This window comes from Salmo trutta, chromosome 4 (assembly GCF_901001165.1).
Source record: "Salmo trutta chromosome 4, fSalTru1.1, whole genome shotgun sequence".
NCBI classification, from domain to species: Eukaryota; Metazoa; Chordata; class Actinopteri; order Salmoniformes; family Salmonidae; genus Salmo; species Salmo trutta.
Window position 1 is genome coordinate 24717383 of NC_042960.1, and position 20607 is coordinate 24737989.

The following is a 20607-nucleotide window of genomic DNA, read 5'->3' on the forward strand; positions in this document are numbered from 1 at the left end:
CAAAAGTTGACACCTTTTCATTCCAGGGTTTTTCTTTATTTGCACTATTTTCTGCATTGTAGATTAATAGTGAAGACATCAAAACTATGACATAACACATGGAATCATGTAGTAACCAAAAAAGTGTTAAACAAATCAAAGTATATTTTATGTTTGAGATTGTTCAAAGTAGCCACCTTTTGCCTTGACAGCTTTGCACACTCTTGGTATTCTCAAAACCAGCTTCACAAGGTAGTCACCTGGAATGCATTTCAATTAACAGTTGTGCCTTGTTAAAAGTACATTTGTGGAATTTCTTTCCTTAATACATTTGAGTCAATCAGTTGTGTTGTGACAAGTTAGGGGTGGTATACAGAAGATGGCATTAAAAGCAGCCAACAACTTCTTAGCTTATGTGGGAACTCCTTCAAGACTGTTGGAAAAGCATTCCAAATGAAGCTGGTTGAGAGAATGCCAAGAGTGCGCAAAGCTATCATCAAGGCAAAGGGTTGCTACTTTGAAGAATCTCATATATTCTGATTTGTTTAACCCTTTTTTGGTTACTACATGATTCCATATGTGTGATTTCATAGTTTTGAAGTCTTCACTATTATTCTACAATGTAGAAAAGAGTAAAAATAAATAAAAACCCTTGAATGAGTCGGTGATCAGACTTTTGGCTGGTACTGTATGTAAATGTAATATTTTCGTTTTTACAAATTTGAGAACATTTCTAAAACCTGTTTTTGCTTTGTCGTTATGGGGGTATTGTGTGTAGATTGAGGGGAAAAAACAATAATCAATTTTAGAGTAAGACTGTAACGTAACAAAATGTGGAATGAGTCAAGGGGTCTGAATATGTTCCAAATGCGCTGTTATGTATGTATAAAAACATATATTTTTTCAACTTTTTGAAATTCTCCCGCGACCCGTTTTTCATATCCCCTTGTTTGGGAACTGCTGCCGTAGTGAGTAGAGGTCGACCGATTAATCGGAATGGCCGATTAATTAGGGCCGATTTCAAGTTTTCATAACAATCGGAAATCGGTATTTTTGGACGCCTATTTGGACGATTTACATTTTTTTAGACCTTTATTTAACTAGGCAAGTCAGTTAAGAACACATTCTTATTTTCAATGACGGCCTAGGAACGGTGAGTTAACTGCCTTGTTCAGGGGCAGAACGACAGATTTTTACCTTGAATCCCCGAGCTGACAATCTTGCAACCTTACGGTTAACTAGTCCAACTCTCTAACCACCTGCTTTGCAAATGCAGTAAGAAGCCAAGGTAAGTTGCTAGCTAGCATTAAACTTATCTTATAATAAACAATCAATCATAATCACTAGTTAACTACACATGGTTGACGATATTACTAGTTTATCTAGCCTGTCCTGCGTTGCATATAATCGCTTAGGTACACGTTGCTCCAACCATAAACATCAATGCCTTTCTTAAAATCAATACACAAGTATATATTTTTAAACCTGCATATTTAGTTAATATTGCCTGCTAACATGAATTTCTTTTAACTAGGGAAAATGTCACTTCTCTTGCAGAGTCAGGGTATATGCAGCAGTTTGGGCCGCCTGACTCGTTGCAAACTGTGAAGACTATTTCTTCCAAACAAAGACAGCCGACTTCACCAAAAGGGGGATGATATAACAAAAGCGCATTTGCGAAAAAAGCACAATCGTTGCACGACTTTACCTAACCATAAACATCAATGCCTTTCTTAAAATCAATACACAGAAGTATATATTTTTAAACCTGCATATTTAGCTAAGAGAAATCCAGGTTAGCAGGCAATATTAACCAGGTGAATTGTGTCATTTTGCGTTCATTGCACGCAGAGTCAGGGTATATGCAACAGTTTGGGCTGCCTGGCTCGTTGCGAACTAATTTGCCAGAATTTTATGTAATTTTGACATAACATTGAAGGTTGTGCAATGTAACAGGAATATTTAGACTTAGGGATGCCACCCGTTAGATAAAATACGGAACGGTTCCGTATTTCACTGACAGGAAAAACGTTTTGTTTTCGAGATGATAGTTTCCTGATTCGACCATATTAATGACCTAAGGCTCGTATTTCTGTGTGTTATTATGTTATAATTAAGTCTATGATTTGATAGAGCAGTCTGACTGAGCGATGGTAGGCAGCAGCAGGCTCGTAAGCGTTCATTGAAACAGCACTTTCGTGCGTTTGCCAGCAGCCCTTCGCATTGCATTGCGCTGTTTATGACTTCAAGCCTGTCAACTCCCAAGATTAGGCTGGTGTAAACGATGTGTAATGGCTAGCTAGTTAGCCAGGTGCGCGCTAATAGTGTTTCAAACGTCACTCGCTCTGAGACTTGGAGTAGTTGTTTCCCTTGCTCTGCATGGGTAACTTTGCTTCGAGGGTGGCTGTTGTCGATGTGTTCCTGGTTCAAGCCCAGGTAGGAGCGAGGAGAGGGACAGAAGCTATACTGTTACACTGGCAATACTGAAGTGCCTATAAGAACATCCAATAGTCAAAGGTATATGAAATACAAATCGTATAGAGAGAAATAGTCCTATAATTCCTATAATAACTACAACCTAAAACTTCTTACCTGGGAATATTGAAGACTCATGTTAAAAGGAACCACCAGCTTTCATATGTTCTCATGTTCTGAGCAAGGAACTTAACCTGGCACATATTGCACTTTTACTTTCTTCTCCAACACTTTGTTTTTGCATTATTTAAACCAAATTGAACATGTTTCATTATTTATTTGAGGCTAAATTGATTTTATTGATGTATTGTATTAACTTCAAAATAAGTGTTCATTCAGTGTTGTTGTAATTGTCATTATTACAAATAAATAAAAAAATTGTCCGATTTAATCGGTATCGGCTTTTTTTGGTCCTCCAAATAATCGGTATCGGCGTTGAAAAATCATTATCGGCCGACCTCTAGTAGTGAGTGCATACATTTTCGTACTGGTGTTGCAAGCGCCATGCTCTACCAACTGAGCCACACAAAACCAATCATCTTATTTTTTTTATTTAATCTTTATTTAACTAGGCAAGTCAGTTAAGAACAAATTCTTATTTAAAATGACGGCCTACACTGGCCAAACCCTAACGCGGACGACGCTGGGGCAATTGTGCACCGCCCTATGGGACTCCCAATCACGGCCGGTTGTAATACAGCCTGGAATCGAACCAGGGTCTGTTGTGGCACCTCTAGCACTGTAATGCAGTGCCTTAGACCGCTGCGCCACTCGGGAGCCCTACTCTTATCTTATCTGATTACATTGTACCTGTCTTGACTGCATCAAACCGAGAGAAACTAGTTAAGCTAATGTTAGCTTGGCAAATTGAGACTAGATAACTTGAACTGTGCACTTTCTCCCCTTCTGAATTCTACTGTAAATAGCAGCCTACCTTTTGGCTCTTGGTGTTGTAGCCTGGCCTTCTCATTTAACTTTTAGTTCTGTCATTTTAATTCCATCTTCCATCGAGTTGCCTTGATATCTCCTAATAACTTTCCTACTACCGGTTTCATGATTTGTATGACAACAACAACAAGCTACACGTGCCGCTCTTGTGAATAGCAAGAGCACCAGCAGCATAAATGATGTTTTCTCTCTCCAACGGGAAGCGCGATGTAGACCATCTGCATTGTGAATTCATTTGGGATTGTATGAATTTTCTTAAAGATTTTAACAGAAAAAATATAAAAATTGTAAACGTTAAGAAAAATTGTCCATTTGTCACATCCCTATCTCAAATGGCACCCTATTTCGCTTTGTTGTGCGCAACTTTTGACCAGGGCCCATAAGGCTGTGGGCCTCATTTCCCAGTTGCGATGTAACTTAAGCATTACGATGATCCTACCACATGCATCGTTATTTACAAGCTAACTTTTTAAGTGTTTCCCAAAAAAGCACGTATAGAGAACGTTCTCTAACTGCGTCGTTAGACCATATGTCGATACTGATAGGATCGAAGGAAAAGCAGCGCTACACTCCTTAATTTTTTTTGTCCGTGCTACAGACTGCTATATCGGTCCGCTAATAAAGGACTAGTAAAGGCCCAGTGCACTACTTTTGTGAAAGATAATTTCCTCCCACAAGTTAATTTATTTTTATATACACTGCTCAAAAAAATAAAGGGAACACTTAAACAACACAATGTAACTCCAAGTCAATCACACTTCTGTGAAATCAAACTGTCCACTTAGGAAGCAACACTGATTGACAATAAATTTCACATGCTGTTGTGCAAATAGAATAGACAACAGGTGGAAATTATAGGCAATTAGCAAGACACCCCCAATAAAGGAGTGGTTCTGCAGGTGGTGACCACAGACCACTTCTCAGTTCCTATGCTTCCTGGCTGATGTTTTGGTCACTTTTGAATGCTGGCGGTGCTTTCACTCTAGTGGTAGCATGAGACGGAGTCTACAACCCACACAAGTGGCTCAGGTAGTGCAGCTCATCCAGGATGGCACATCAATGCGAGCTGTGGCAAGAAGGTTTGCTGTGTCTGTCAGTGTAGTGTCCAGAGCATGGAGGCGCTACCAGGAGACAGGCCAGTACATCAGGAGACGTGGAGGAGGCCGTAGGAGGGCAACAACCCAGCAGCAGGACCACTACCTCCGCCTTTGTGCAAGGAGGAGCAGGAGGAGCACTGCCAGAGCCCTGCAAAGCACAGCCCTCCATGTGCTCGCCAGAGGTAGCCTGACTGCCATTAGGTACCGAGATGAGATCCTCAGACCCCTTGTGAGACCATATGCTGGTGCGGTTGGCCCTGGGTTCCTCCTAATGCAAGACAATGCTAGACCTCATGTGGCTGGAGTGTCAGCAGTTCCTGCAAGAGGAAGGCATTGATGCTATGGACTGGCCCGCCCGTTCCCCAGACCTGAATCCAATTGAGCACATCTGGGACATCATGTCTCGCTCCATCCACCAACGCCACGTTACACCACAGACTGTCCAGGAGTTGGCGGATGCTTTAGTCCAGGTCTGGGAGGAGATCCCTCAGGAGACCATCCGCCACCTCATCAGGAGCATGCCCAGGCGTTGTAGGGAGGTCATACAGGCACGTGGAGGCCACACACACTACTGAGCCCAATTTTTACTTGTTTTAAGGACATTACATCAAAGTTGAATCAGCCTGTAGTGTGGTTTTCCACTTTAATTTTGAGTGTGACTCCAAATCCAGACCTCCATGGGTTGATAAATTGGATTTCCATTGATTATTTTTGTGTGATTTTTGTTGTCAACACATTCAACTATGTAAAGAAAAAAGTATTTAATAAGATTATTTCTTTCATTCAGATCTAGGATGTGTTGTTTAAGTGTTACCTTTATTTTTTGAGCAGTACATTTTTTGGGGGGGGGGGGGGGGTTCAGAAGCACCCCTACTTCCCATAGCTATGGAGATATTACCGCCTACAGTTGAAGTCGGAAGTTTACATTTAGGTTGGAGTCATTTAAAACTCGTTTTTCAACCACTCCACAAATTTCTTGTTAATAAACTATAGTTTTGGCACAAGTAATTTTTCCAAAAATTGTTTACAGACAGATTATTTCACTTATAATTCACTGTATCACAATTCCAGTGGGTCTGAAGTATACATACACTAAGTTGACTGTGCCTTTAAACAGCTTGGAAAATTCCAGAAAATGATGTCATGACTTTATAAGCTTCTGATAGTCTAATTGATCTCACTTGAGTCAATTGTACGTGTACCTGTGGATGTTTTTCAAGGCCAACCTTCAAACTCAGTGCCTCTGCTTGACATCATGGGAAAATCAAAAGAAATTAGCCTAGACCTCAGGAAAAAAAATTGTACACCTCCACAAGTCTGGTTCATCCTTGGGAGCATTTTCCAAATGCCTGAATGTACCACGTTCATCTGTACAAACAATAGCACGCACGTATAAACACCATGGGACCATGCAGCCGTCATACCGCTCATGAAGGAGACACGTTCTGTCTCCTAGAAATGAATGTACTTTGGTGTGAAAGTGCAAATCAATCCCAGGACAACAGCAAAGGACCTTGTGAAGATGCTGGAGGAAACAGATGCAAAAGTATCTAATATCCACAGTAAAATGAGTCCTATATCGACATAACCTGAAAGGCCGCTCAGCAAGGAAGAAGCCACTTCTCCAAAACCGCCATAAAAAAGCCAGACTATGGTTTGCAACTGCACATGGGGACAAAGATCGTACTTTTTAGAGAAATGTCTTCTGGTCTGATGAAACAGAAATAGACATGTTTGGCCATAATGACCATTATGTTTGAAGGAAGAAGGAGGCTTGCAAGCCAAAGATCACCATCCCAACCGTGAAGTACGGGGGTGGCAGCATCGTGTTGTGGGGGTGCTTTGCTGCAGGAGGGACTGGTGCACTTCACAAAATAGATGGCATCATGGGGGAGGAAAATTGAGATGGCTTCAATATATCCGCACAAGACATCAATCAGGAAGTTAAAGCTTAGTCGCAAATGGGTCTTCCAAATGGACAATGACCCCAAGCATACTTCCAAAGTTGTGGCAAAATGGCTTAAGGACAACAAGGTCAAGATATTGGAGTGGCTATCACAAAGCCCTGACCTCAATCCTATAGAAAATGTGTGGGCAGAACTGAAAAAGTGTGTGCGAGCAAGGAGGCCTACAAACCTGACTCAGTTACACCAGCTCTGTCAGGAGGAATGGGCCAAAATTCACCCAACATAGTGTGGGAAGCTTGTGGAAGACTACCCAACACGTTTGACACAAGTTAAACAATTTAAAGGCAATGCTACCAAGTACTAATTGATTGTATGTAAACTTCTGACCCACTGAGAATTTGATGAAAGTAATAAAAGCTGAAATAAATCACTCTCTCTACTATTATTCTGACATTTCACATATTTAAAATAAAGTGGGGATCCTAACTGACCTAAGACAGGGAATCTTCACTAGGATTAAATGTCAGGAATTGTGAAAAACTGAGTTTAAATGTATTTAGCTAAGATGCATGTAAACTTCGGACTTCAACTGTATGACTGCAAGTAGGCTATGAGGCACTTAATTATGCTTACCCAATAATGATGCACTAAATGACAGATTGGTCACATCATGAAACACATTGAGGCTTAAAATTAGACAGTAGCCTCGTCGCAAAATAGAACTCAATTGATTTCAATATGATTTGAAATAGCCTATATACAGTTGTGGCCAACAATATTGGCACCCTTGCAGAAAACTGTTGAAATGAAAACATATTTTGGTATCCACATATGTACAGTCGTGGCGAAAAGTTTTGAGAATGACACAAATATTAATTTTCATTCTGCTGCCTCAGTTTGTATGATGGCAATTTTGCATTTGAAGGGTGATCAGATTAATTGCAATTAATTGCAATGTCCCTCTTTGCCATGCAAATTAACTGAATCCCCCAAAAACATTTCCACTGCATTTCAGCCCTGCCACAAAAGAACCAGCTGACATCATGTCAGTGATTCTCTCGTTAACACAGGTTTGAGTGTTGACGAGGACAAGGCTGGAGATCACTCTGTCATGCTGATTGAGTTCGAATAACACACTGGAAGCTTCAAAAGGAGGGTGGTGCTTGGAATCATTGTTCTTCCTCTGTCAAACATGATTACCTGCAAGGAAACATGTGCCGTCATCCTTGCTTTGCACAAAAAGGGCTTCACAGGCAAGGATATTGCTGCCAGTAAGATTGCACCTAAATCAACCGTTTATCGGATCATCAAGAACTTCAAGAGAGCGTTTCAGTTGTTGTGAAGAAGGCTTCAGGGCGCCCAAGAAAGTCCAGCAAGCGCCAGGACCGTCTCCAAAAGTTGATTCAGCTGCGGGATCGGGGAACCACCACTACAGAGCTTGCTCAGGAATGGCAGCAGGCAGGTGTGAGTGCATCTGCACGCACAGTGAGGCGAAGACTTTTGGAGGATGGCCTGGTGTCAAGAAGGGCAGCAAAGAAGCCACTTCTCTCCAGGAAAAACATCAGGGACAGACTGATATTCTGCAAAAGGTACAGGGATTGGACTGCTGAGGACTGGGGTAAAGTCATGTTGTCTGCTGAATCCCCTTCACGATTGTTTGGGGCATCCGGAAAAAAGCTTGTCCGGAGAAGACAAGGTGAGTGCTACCATCAGTCCTGTGTCATACCAACAGTAAAGCATCCTGAGACCATTCATGTGTGGGGTTGCTTCTCAGCCAAGGGAGTGGGCTCAGTCACAGTTTTGCCTAAAAACACAGCCATGAATAAAGAATGGTACCAACACATCCTCCGAGAGCAACTTCTCCCAACCATCCAGGAACAGTTTGGTGACGAGCAATGCCTTTTCCAGCATGATGGAGCACCTTGCCATAAGGCAAAAGTGATAACTAAGTGGCTCGGGGAGCAAAACATCGATATTTTGGGTCCATGGCCAGGAAACTCCCCAGACCTTAATCCCATTGAGAACTTGTCATTCCTCAAGAGGTGTGTGGACAATCAAAAGCTCACAAATTCTGACAAACTCCAAGCATTGATTATGCAAGAATGGGCTGCCATCAGTCAGCATGTGGCTCAGAAGTTAATTGACAGCATGCCAGGGCGGATTGCAGAGGTCTTGAAAAGGATGGGTCAACGCTGCAAATATTGATTGTTTGCATCAACTTCATGTAATTGTCAATAAAAGCCTTTGACACTTATGAAATGCTTGTAATTATACTTCAGTATTCCTTAGTAACATCTGACAAAAATATCTAGACACTGAAGCTGCAAACTTTGTGGAAATGAATGTCATTCTCAAAACTTTTTGCCACAACTGTAAGTGCAGTTGAACAAACCAAAAAAATCGTAATACTTTACTAAATCTTAGTTAATTTCTCATCCTAAAATGGCCCAGACAATATTATTGTCACCTTCTAGAAATAATTAGATTTCATGCAGGTGATTCTCATTTACTTTGTAATATAACTCAGCTGTGGTGAGTTGAAGGTGCCCGCAGTATAAAAATCACGTATTCAACCAGTTTGATGGAAGATTGCAGCGAAGGATTGTTCGAATGGTGGAGAAAGCACCTCGGTCAACTGCCACACAGATTCAAGCTGACCTTCAGCCGCAAGGTACAGCAGTTTCAACTTGCACCATCTGTCGCCAATTCAATGAAAGGGGGTTATATGGTAGGAGACTCAGGAGGACCCCACTGCAATTTGCCAAAACACACCTGAACATGCCAAAATCCTTCTGGGAGAATGTCCTGTGGACAGATGAGACCAAATTAGAGCTTTTTGGTAAAGCACACCATCTCTATGTTTACAGAAAACAAATCACGTGCGCAGAGAGCGAGAGAGAGACTTAAATTCACACCGGATAAGACAGGAGAAATTCTCCAGATATAAGACTGACCCTAGCCCCCCCGACACATAAAATACTGGAGGCTGAGACAGGAGGGGTTTGGGAGACACTGTGGCCCCATCCGACGATGCCCCCGGACAGGGCCAAACAGGCAGGATATAACCCCACCCACTTTGCCAAAGCACAGCCCCCACATCACTAGAGGGGGATACCTTCTACCACCAAATTACCATCCTGAGACAAGGCCGAATATAGCCCACAAAGATCTCCTCCACGGCACAACGCGGGGGGGGCAACACAGACAGGAAGATCACGTCAGTGACTCAACCCACTCAAGTGACGCACCGCTTCTAGGGACGGCATGGAAGAGCACCAGTAAGCCAGTGACTCAGCCCCTGTAATAGGGTTAGAGGAAGAGAATCCCAGTGGAGAGAGGGGAACCGGCCAGGCAGGGACAGCAAGGGCGGTTCGTTGCTCCAGTGCCTTTCCGTTCAACTTCACACTCCTGGGCCAGACTACACTCAATCGTAGGATCTACTGAAGAGATGAGTCTTCAATAAAGACTTAAAAGGTTGAGACTGAGTTTGTGTGTCTCACGTGGATAGGCAGACCATTCCATAAAAAATGAGCTCTATAGGAGAAAGCTCTGCCTCCAGCTGTTTGCTTAGAAATTCTAGGGACAGTTAGGAGGCCTGCGTCTTGTGACCGTAGCGTACGTGTAGGTATGTACTGCAGGACCAATTCGGACAGATAGGTAGGAGCAAGCCCATGTAATGCTTTGTAGGTTAGCAGTAAAACCTTAATCAGCCCTTGTCTTAACAGAAAGCCAGCGTAGAGGCTAGCACTGGAGTAATATGATCACATTTTGGGGTTCTAGTCAAGATTCTAGCAGCCGTGTTTAGCACAAACTGAAGTTTATTTAGTGCTTTATCAGGGTAGCCAGAAAGTAGAGCATTGCAGTAGTCTAACCTAGAAGTGACGAAGCATCGTTTTTGGACAGCAAGTTTCTGATTTTTGCAGTGTTATGTAGATGGAAAAAAAGCTGTCCTTGAAACGTTCTTGATATTTTCGTCAAAAGAGAGTTCAGGGTCCAGAGTAACACCGAGGTCCTTCAGTTTTATTTGAGACGACTGTACAACCATCAAGATTAATTGTCAGATTCAACAGAAGATCTCTTTGTTTCTTGGGACCTAGAACAAGGATCTCTGTTTTGTCTAAGTTGGAAAGCCTATTCCCCCTCAGGAAACTAAAAAAGATTTGGCATGGGTCCTGAGATCCTCAAAAGGTTCTACAGCTGCAACATTGAGAGCACCCTGACTGGTTGCATCACTGCCTGGTATGGCAATTGCTCGGCCTCTGACCGCAAGGCACTACAGAGGGTAGTGCGTATGGCCCAGTACATCACTGGGGCTAAGCTGCCTACCATCCAGGACCTCTACACCAGGCGGTGTCAGAGGAAGGCGCTAAAAATTGTCAAATACCCCAAACATCCCCACATCATGATGCTGCCACCACCATGCTTCACTGTGAGGATGGTGATCTCAGGGTGATGAGGTGTTAGGCTTGCGCCAGACATAGCGTTGTCCTTGATGGCCATAAAGCTCAATTTTAGCCTCATCTGACCAGATTACCTTCTTCAATATGTTTGGGGAGTCTCCCACATGCCTTTTGGCAAACACCAAAGGTGTTTGCGTATTTTTTTCTTTAAGCAATCGCTTTTTTCTTGCCAGTTCGGTAAAGCCCAGCTTTGCGGAGTGTACAGCTTAAAGTGGTCTTATGCACATATACTCCAATTGCCGCTGTGGAGCTTTGCAGCTCCTTCAGGGTTATCTTTGGTCTCTTTGTTGCCTCTCTGATTAATGCCCTCCTTGCCTGGTCCGTGAGTTTTGGTGGGCGGCCCTCTCTTGGCAGGTTTGCTGTGGTGCCATATTCTTTACATTTCTTAATTAATTTAAATGGTGCTCCGTGGGATGTTCAAAGTTTGGAATATTTTTTTTTTATAACCCAAACCTGATCTGTACTTCACAACTTTGTCCCTGACCTGTTTTGAGTGCTCCTTGGTCTTCATGGTGCCGCTTGCTTAGTGGTGTTGCACACTCTGGGGCCTTTCAGAACGTGTGTGTGTGTGTGTGTGTGTGTGTGTGTGTGTGTATATATAGATATGGAGTGATATGGAGATGGAGATATATGGAGATATATGGAGATATATGGAGATATGTGGAGATAGGTGGAGATATATGGAGATAGATGGAGATATATGGAGATGGAGATGGATGGATGGAGATGGAGATATATGGAGATGGATGGATGGAGATGGATGGATGGATGAGATGGATGGATGGAGAGGGATGGATGGATGGATGGATGGATGGATGGCGAGAGATGGAGATGGCGATAGATAGATAGATACTGAGATCATGTGGCACTTAGATTGCACACAAGTGGATTTTATTTAACTAATTATGTGACTTCTGAAGGTAATTGGTTGCACCAGATCTTATTTAGGGGCTTCATAGCAAAGGGGGTGAATACATACAGTGAGCACCATCATTCATTGGACAGTTATTTTGGTTCTGTACTCTAGCACTTTGAGTTTGAAAGGATACAATGAGGGTGAAGTGCAGAGTGTCAGCTTTAATTTGAGGGTATTTTCATACCGGATGAACCGTTTAGAAATTATAGAAGCTTTTGTACATAGTCCCCCCCCATTTTCGGGCATAAAAAAACATTGGACAATTTAACATAATGTAGAATAAAGTAATCATTGTTAATATTTGGTAGCATATCCTTTGCATGCAATGACTGCTTGAAGTCTGCGATGCATCGACATCACCAGATGCTGGGTACCTTCCCTGGTGATGCTGTACTGCAGACATCTTCAGTTCCTGCTTGTTTCGGAGACTTATTGCCTTCAATCTCCTCTTCAACATGTAAAATGCATGTTCAATTGAATTCAGATCTGATGATTGACTCGGCCAGTCAAGGATTTTCCACTTTTTGGCCATCAAAAACCCCTTCGTTGTTCTAGCAGTATGTTTAGGGTCATTGTCTTGTTGCATGATGAAGTGCCGTCCAATGAGTTTGGAGGCATTTGGTTTTATCTGAGCAGATAAAATATTTCTGTAGACTTCAGAATTCATTGTTCTACTTTTGTCTGCAGTCACATCATTGATGAAGACAAGTGAGCCTGCTCCACTGGCAGCCATACAGGCCCAAGCCATAACACCCCCTCCACCATGTTTCACGGATGAGGTGGTATGCTTTGGATCATGGGCATGTCTTTTTTTTCTCCACACTTTCCTCTTTCCATCACTCTGGTACGTGTTAATATTTGTCTCATCTGTCCACAGTACTTTATTCCAGAACTCTTGGGGCTCTTTTTTAGGTGCTTTTTTAGCAAACTTTAATCTCGCCTTTCTGTTCTACAGGCTTATCAGGGGTTTGCATTGTGTAGTGTACCCTCTGTAGTCCTGCTGGTGTAGTCTTTTACGTATGGTAGACTTTGACACATCTACATGTGCATCCAGGAGAGTGTTTTTGATCTGTTTGGCTGTTGTCAGGGGGGTTTTCTTCACCGTAGAGAGTGTTCTCCGGTCATCCACTACAGTGGTCTTCCTCAGTCTACCGGGTCTTTTGACATAATTGAGTTCACCGGTTATTTTTTTCTTGTTAATGATGAACCAAACTGTTGACTTGGGCATGCCCAGAGTTTTTGCAATGTTCCTGATTGATTGATTTTCATTTCTGAGCCTTATGACGGCCAGCTTCATTTGCATCGACACTGCTGTCTTCCTCATGTTGTCACACCCAAACAACAACCTCCAAAGGCAATAGCAAAGTCTAGAATCCATACTATTCATCAACTCCCTTGTGTCCTCCTCCCAGAGTGCTAAGAACCTTGGCGTGACCCTGGACAACACCCTGTCGTTCTCCACTAACATCAAGGCGGTGACCCGATCCTGTAGGTTCATGCTCTACAACATTCGCAGAGTACGACCCTGCCTCACACAGGAAGCGGCGCAGGTCCTAGTCCAGGCACTTGTCATCTCCCGTCTGGATTACTGCAACTCGCTGTTGGCTGGGCTCCCTACCTGTGCCATTAAACCCCTACAACTCATCCAGAACGCCGCAGCCCGTCTGGTGTTCAACCTTCCCAAGTTCTCTCACGTCACCCCGCTCCTCCGCTCTCTCCACTGGCTTCCAGTTGAAGCTCGCATCCGCTACAAGTCCATGCTGCTTGCCTACGGAGCTGTGAGGGGAACGGCACCTCCGTACCTTCAGGCTCTGATCAGGCCCTACACCCAAACAAGGGCACTGCGTTCATCCACCTCTGGCCTGCTCGCCTCCCTACCTCTGAGGAAGCACAGCTCCCGCTCAGCCCAGTCAAAACTGTTCGCTGCTCTGGCACCCCAATGGTGGAACAAGCTCCCTCACGACGCCAGGACAGCGGAGTCAATCACCACCTTCCGGAGACACCTGAAACCCCACCTCTTTAAGGAATACCTGGGATAGGATAAAGTAATCCTTCTACCCCCCCCCCCCCCCCCCCGAAAGATTTAGATGCACTATTGTAAAGTGGTTGTTCCACTGGATATCTTAAGGTGAATGCACCAATTTGTAAGTCGCTCTGGATAAGAGCGTCTGCTAAATGACTTAAATGTAACAGCTCTCCTGCATTCACACGACACAAATGAATACACCTGCCTAGCGACACACAGCTGTGAAGCCAATTCAACAAATACTTTATAGTACCTTAAAATGGGGGGACCATGTACAAAAGGTGCTGTCATTTCTAAACGGTTCATCCGATATGTATGAAAATACCCTCAAATAAAGCTGACAGTCTGCACTTCACCCTCATTGTCATTGTATCCTTTCAAACTCAAAGTGCTAGAATACAGAACCAAAATAACAAAAAAATGGTCACTGTCCAATGAATTATGGTGCTCACTGTATGCACACACAACTTTTATTTTAAAAAAATATAATTTTTTTTGAAAAATTATTTTTTTCACTTCACCAATTTGGACTATATTCTGTATGTCCATTACATGAAATCAAAATAAATTTAAATTACAGGTTGTAACGCCAAGGGGGGTGAATACTTTTGCAAGGCACTGTACGTAGGCCCCTAACACACTGTCATTCGAATGACAGCGTTTTGTAAGACTGTGATAGCAATCACTACAAATGAAGTGCTATTGATCTTTCTCACCCTCATCAAAGTAGAATGTACATTAAGTGGCAGCCAGTGGGAGGCTACTAGCTGACAGAGCCATGCAGTTCTGCTATGTTTGCGCCTTTGAAGATTAAATCGATCAATTCATTGGATTCTAATTCTCTAACTCTCTAAATATATGACTCTGCTAGCCGTTATGGCTTTGGGATCACTCCGCTTGACAGCTTTAGAAACAAGTCCCAATTCGCTATCCTTCTCCCGAAGTGTGGAAATGCATACGTTCTCACACGGATTTGACAGTGGTGGAAACTCCCTCCAGCCAATTCTTACACCAATTCCAAGTTTTTAAATCAATGACGGGGAGTGTGCAAGTGCTCATTTCTGGAAAATAGTGGAGAATCGAGACGTAGCCATAGAGACACAGGAGACGAGCATTAGGCCCCCTAACAGCATAGCAATTCACTCCGTCAGGACCATATTTAGAATTAGTGTACATTAGCCTACAGTCACAATACACTCCAAACATTCTGTGTCCTGTATTTCTATGATACTGCTCAACAGCTTATTTGCATCTTATTCTGCTGTGTAATGGCTGAGTGTTTTCTGTCTGAGGAGAGGGTGTCTGGCTAATGAAGAGAGGGATGGGGAATGGATAGATGGGTGAATAGATAGGTAAAAATACTTTAACACATTTGGGAACAAATTGATTGTATCTTTTATAAAGCTGGTTAGTTTTAGTTTAAGGTTTTAGGGAAAACTGCAGTATACAGTGCCTTCAGAAAGTATTCAGACCCCTTGACTTTTTCCACATTTTTGTTACGTTACAGCCTGATTTTAAAGTGGATTAAATAAAAACAGTTCCGTCATCAATCTACACACAATACCCCATAATGTCAAATCGAAGACAGGTTTTGGGAACATTTTGCTAATAATAATTTTAAAAAAAGAAGTACACATGACATTTACATAAGTATTCAGACCCTTTACTCAGTACTTCTTTGAAGCACCTTTGGCAACGATTACAGCATCGAGTTTGGCACACATGTATTTGGGGAGTTTCTTCCATTCTCCTCTGCAGATTCTCTCTAGCTCTGTCAGGTTGGAGGGGGAGCGTTGCTTCACAGCTATTTTCAGGTCTCTCCAGAGATGTTCGATCGGTTTCAAGTCTGGGCTCTGGCTGGGCCACTCAAGGACATTGAGACTTGTCCTGAAGCCACTCCTACATTGTCCTGGCTGTGTGCTTAGGATCGTTGTCCTGTTGGAAGGCGAACCTTCGCCCGAGTCTGAGGTTCTGAGCGCTCTGGACAGGTTTCCATCAAGGAACTCTCTGTACTTTGCTCCGTTCATCTTTCCCTCGATCCTGACTAGTATCCCAGTCCCTGCCACTGAAAAACATTCCCACAGCATGATGCTGCCACCATGCTTCACCGTAGGGATGGTGCCAGTTTTCCTTTGACCTCATGGCTTGGTTTTTGCTCTGACATGCACTGTCAACTGTGAGACCTTATATAGAAAGTTGTGTGCCTTTCCAAATCATGTCCAATCAATAGAATTTACCCCAGGCGGACTCCAATCAAGTTGTAGAAACATCTCAAAGGTGATAAATGAAAACAGGATGCACCTGCGCTCAATTTCGTGTCTCATAGCAAAGGGTCTTATGTAAATAAGGTATTTCTGTATTTTTTTTTTTACTACATTTGTAAAAAGAAACAAACTGTTTTTCACTTTGTCATTATGGGTATTGTGTGTAGACTTCTGAGGATTTCTTAGTTTTTTAAATCCATTTTAGAATTGGGCTGTAACGTAACAAAGTGTGGAAAAAGTAAAGGGATCTGAATACATTCCGAATACACTGTATAAGGGAATGGGTGTGTTATGGAAGGAATATGATGTGAGAGGAAGTGGCAGGCAGCCACGGTTCAGGCGGTGAGACTGCATCGTAATGATGGCCTACATCGTAATGAGTCTCAGCCACATGAAAGTGTGTCTGAAATGTGTCCCTATAGAGTGTACTACTTTTGACCAGGGCCGGTAAGGGTATAGGGTGCCATTTAGGACACAGATGAACAGCAGGGAGCTAATGAACCCTGCACAAGGCGTCCTGCCATCACTCCCTACTGGTTCCTCTCAAGGTTTCTTCCTTTTAGGAATTAACACATTTTTCCTTGCCCCTGTGCTGCTGCTTGTCAGGTTACTGTGAACCACTTTGTGTCAAATGTTGTTAAAAGGCTATACAAATAAAATATGATTGACTGATCTCTTCCCTCTCTCACTCCCCTCCCAGGGCTACTTGTTCATCTCGGTGCTGGTGAACAGCAACAGCGAGTTGATCCGCCTCATCAACAACGCCATCAAGAACGACCTGTCTAGCCGCAATCCCACCTTCATGTGCCTGGCCCTGCACTGCATCGCCAACGTGGGCAGCCGCGAGATGGCCGAGGCCTTCGCTGGAGAGATACCACGCATTCTGGTGGCCGGGTAAGAATGGAGGGGATAGAGAAGGGGATAAGGAGAGGGGGGTAGTGGAAGAGAGGGTGAGGAGACCGGAGAGGGGGGTAGTGGAAGAGAGGGTGAGGATACCGGAGAGGCAAACGGGGGAAGGGGGACTGAGGACACGGAGAGGACATGATTTTCTTTGTATTAATATGCTATAACAGCATGATTAGACAAAATCTGCGGTACAGACAATATCTTTTCAGGACCAGAGATGTTGGAGACTGGTAGTCCTTTATAGTGAGCATTGTGTTTGTGATGTGATTGCCAGGGACACCATGGACAGTGTGAAGCAGTCTGCTGCCCTGTGTCTTCTGCGTCTGTACAAGGCCTCCCCAGACCTGGTTCTGATGGGGGAGTGGACCTCCCGGGTGGTGCACCTCCTCAACGACCAGCACATGGTGAGAGACATGCCATACATTTCTGCTCCAGCCCAACAGTAGCACACCTGGGGTATATTCACTAGGACGCAAACAATGAAGACGGGGAGCGACTAAACGCAATTGTCTAATTAGAAACATTTGCCTTCGTTTCAAAACGTTTTCCATTGTCAAGCGGTTTGCTACACTAAGGAATACACCCCTGATTTATCAGGTTGAATCAGGTGTGCTAGTGCATTTATCTTCCAGGCCAATAGGTGTGCTAGCTAAATAGCTCTGTTACAATATCCACACTAGTCTAGAATGTGTTTACACAGGCAGCCCAAATCAGATTTTCTCCCCCCACTAATTACTTCTTTTTTTTTACCAATCACATCAGATCTTTTACAGAGCTCATCTGATTGGTCAAATAACATTTACTGTAAAAAAGAGAAGAATTGGGCTTCCTGTCTAAACACAGCCAGAGTAACCTAACATAGCAGGCATAAATGCCTGAAAATAGATGCCTCATATACTGGTCTTGATGAGGAAAAAAATAAATGTCAGGGGAGGTTCTTCTGCACTGTTCAAACAATCCAGAAAACTCCTCCACATTAAGATGGAGTGTCGCCTTGTTAATGTCCAAAAGCGGAAGTTGCGTTACAGGCTCTTTTCCATTTCCCCTGAAAACCGTATGCATCCGTTTGCTGACATCCCCTCTAAGGGTGCTTTCTTAGTATGAAGCAGTGCATTGGATATGTATTTTAAGTGGTATGCTGGTATGGATATTGGAACGTAACTACTGACTTCATTGAGACTAAGGTTGAAGTTTATGCCTTTTAGGTGTTACTGTTGTTTCTGATGATGTGCGTGTGTCTGTCTCTCGCAGGGTGTTGTCACGGCAGCCATCTCCCTCATCACCTGTCTCAGCTCGAAGAACCCAGATGAGTTCAAAACCTGTGTGTCCCTGGCTGTTTCTCGTCTGAGCAGGGTGTGTGTGTGTGTGTGTGTGTGTGTGTGTCTGCGCACGTGTGCATGTATACCTATAAAATCATGTATGGCAGTCCAGCGATCCATCCTCCCTTTGCCTCACTGTCTCTATCACCTGGATTTCAACCCATCTTCTCCCTTTCTCCTCCAGATTGTGTCGTCAGCCTCCACTGACCTGCAGGACTACACCTACTACTTTGTCCCGGCCCCGTGGTTGTCCTGTAAACTGCTGCGCCTACTGCAGTGCTACCCCCCGCCAGAGGATGGCGCCGTGAAGGGCCGCCTGGTGGAGTGTCTGGAGACCATCCTGAACAAGGCCCAGGAACCACCCAAGTCCAAAAAGGTGCAGCACTCCAACGCCAAGAACGCCATCCTGTTCGAGGCTATCTCACTCATCATCCACTACGACAGGTGAGGAAGCAGTCTGTCACTCTAGGTGTCCTTCTCGCTCTGTCTTTTTCTCTCCTTTTTTCAGTATCTCTGTATATTTCCCTCTCTCATATACACTAAACAAAAATATAAACGCAACATGCAACAATTTCATACAGTTACAGTTCATGTAAGGAAATCAGAAAATGTAAATAAATTCTTTAGGCCCTAATCTATGGATTTCAGATGACTGGGAATACAGATATGCATCTGCTGGTCACAGATACCTTAAAAAAAAAGGAAAGGGTGGGGATCAGAAAACCAGTCCGTATTGGGTGTGACCACCATTTGCCTCATGCAGCGCGACATATCTCCTTTGCATAGAGTTGATCAGGCTGTTGATTGTGGCCTGTGGAATGTTGTCCCATTCCTCTTCAATGACTGTGCGAAGTTGTTGTATATTGGCGGGTCTATCCAGAGCATCCCAAATATGCTCAATGGGTGACATGTCTGAGTATGCAGGCCATGGCAGAACTGGGACATTTTCAGCTTCCAGACATTGTGTACAGATCCTTGCGACATCGGGCTGTGCATTATCATGCTGAAAAAAATGAGGTGATGGCAGCGGATGAATGGCACGACAATGGGCCTCAGGTTCTTGTCATGGTATCTCTGTTTATTCAAATTGCCATTGATAAAATGCAATTGTGTTCATCCGCCATCATGGGGCACTCTGTTCACAAAGTTTACATCAGCAAACATTTCGCCCACTCGACGTGGTTACACGTGGTCTGCGATTGTGAGGCCGGTTGGACGTTCTGCCAAATTGTCTAAAATGACGGAGGCGGCTTATGGTAGAGAAATGTACATTAAATTCTCTGGCAACAACTCTTGTGGACATTCCTGCAGTCAGCATGCTGATTGCATGCTCCCTCAACTTGAGACATCTGTGGCATTATTGTGTGACAAAACTGCACATTTTAGAGGGGCCTTTTAGTGTCCCCAGCACAAGATGCACCTGTGTAATGATCATGCTGTTTAATCAGCTTCTTGATATGCCACACCTGTCAGATGGATGGATTATCTTGTCAAAGTAGAAATGTTCATTAACAGGGATGTAAACAAATTTGTGTACAACATTTGAGAGAAAGAAGCTTTTTGTGCATATGGAAAATGTCTGGGATCTTTCAGCTCATGAAACATGGACCAATACTTAACATGTTGTATTTATATTTTGTTCAGTATGTGCATATATACACTGAGTATACCAAACATTAGTAACACCTTCCTAATATTGAGTTGCACTCAGAACAGCCTCAATTCTTTGGGGCATGGACTCTACGAGGTGTCGAAAGCGTTCCACAGGGATGCTGGACCATGTTGACTCCAACGCTTCCCACAGTTGTGTCAAGTTGGCTTGTTGTCCTTTAGGTGTTGGACAATTGTTGATGCACACAGGAAACTTTTGAGCGTGAAAAACCAAGCAGCGTTGCAGTTATTCTTTTTTTGGTTACTTTTACCCCTTTTTCCTCTCCAATTGGTAGTTAGCCTTGTCTCAGAGAGAGAGAGAGAGAGAGAGAGAGAGATAGAGAGAGAGAGAGAGAGAGAGAGAGAGAGAGAGAGAGAGAGAGAGAGAGAGAGAGAGAGAGAGAGAGAGAGAGAGAGAGAGAGAGAGAGAGAGAGAGAGAGAGAGAGAGAGAGAGAGAGAGAGAGAGAGAGAGAGAGAGAGAGAGAGAGAGAGAGAGAGAGAGAGAGAGAGAGAGAGGAGAGAGAGAGAGAGAGAGAGAGAGAGAGAAGAGAGAGAGAGAGAGAGAGAGAGAGAGAGGAGAGGAGAGAGAGAGAGAGAGAGAGGAGAGAGAGAGAGAGAGAGAGAGAGAGAGAGAGAGAAAGAGAGAGATAAGAGAGAGA

At 43.6% G+C, this 20607-nt stretch overlaps 1 protein-coding gene across 1 annotated transcript in view; it reads left to right on the forward strand.

Annotated features, from left to right (window-relative positions):
* Positions 1 to 20607, forward strand: part of LOC115191626 (AP-2 complex subunit alpha-1) — a 71397-nt gene that overhangs the window by 20777 nt on the left and 30013 nt on the right. Inside the window, exons 3-6 of the mRNA XM_029749413.1 lie at positions 16773 to 16966; positions 17253 to 17382; positions 18230 to 18331; positions 18482 to 18742. Of these exons, the coding sequence (XP_029605273.1) occupies positions 16773 to 16966; positions 17253 to 17382; positions 18230 to 18331; positions 18482 to 18742 (687 nt within the window). The remainder of the gene's footprint in view (positions 1 to 16772; positions 16967 to 17252; positions 17383 to 18229; positions 18332 to 18481; positions 18743 to 20607) is intronic.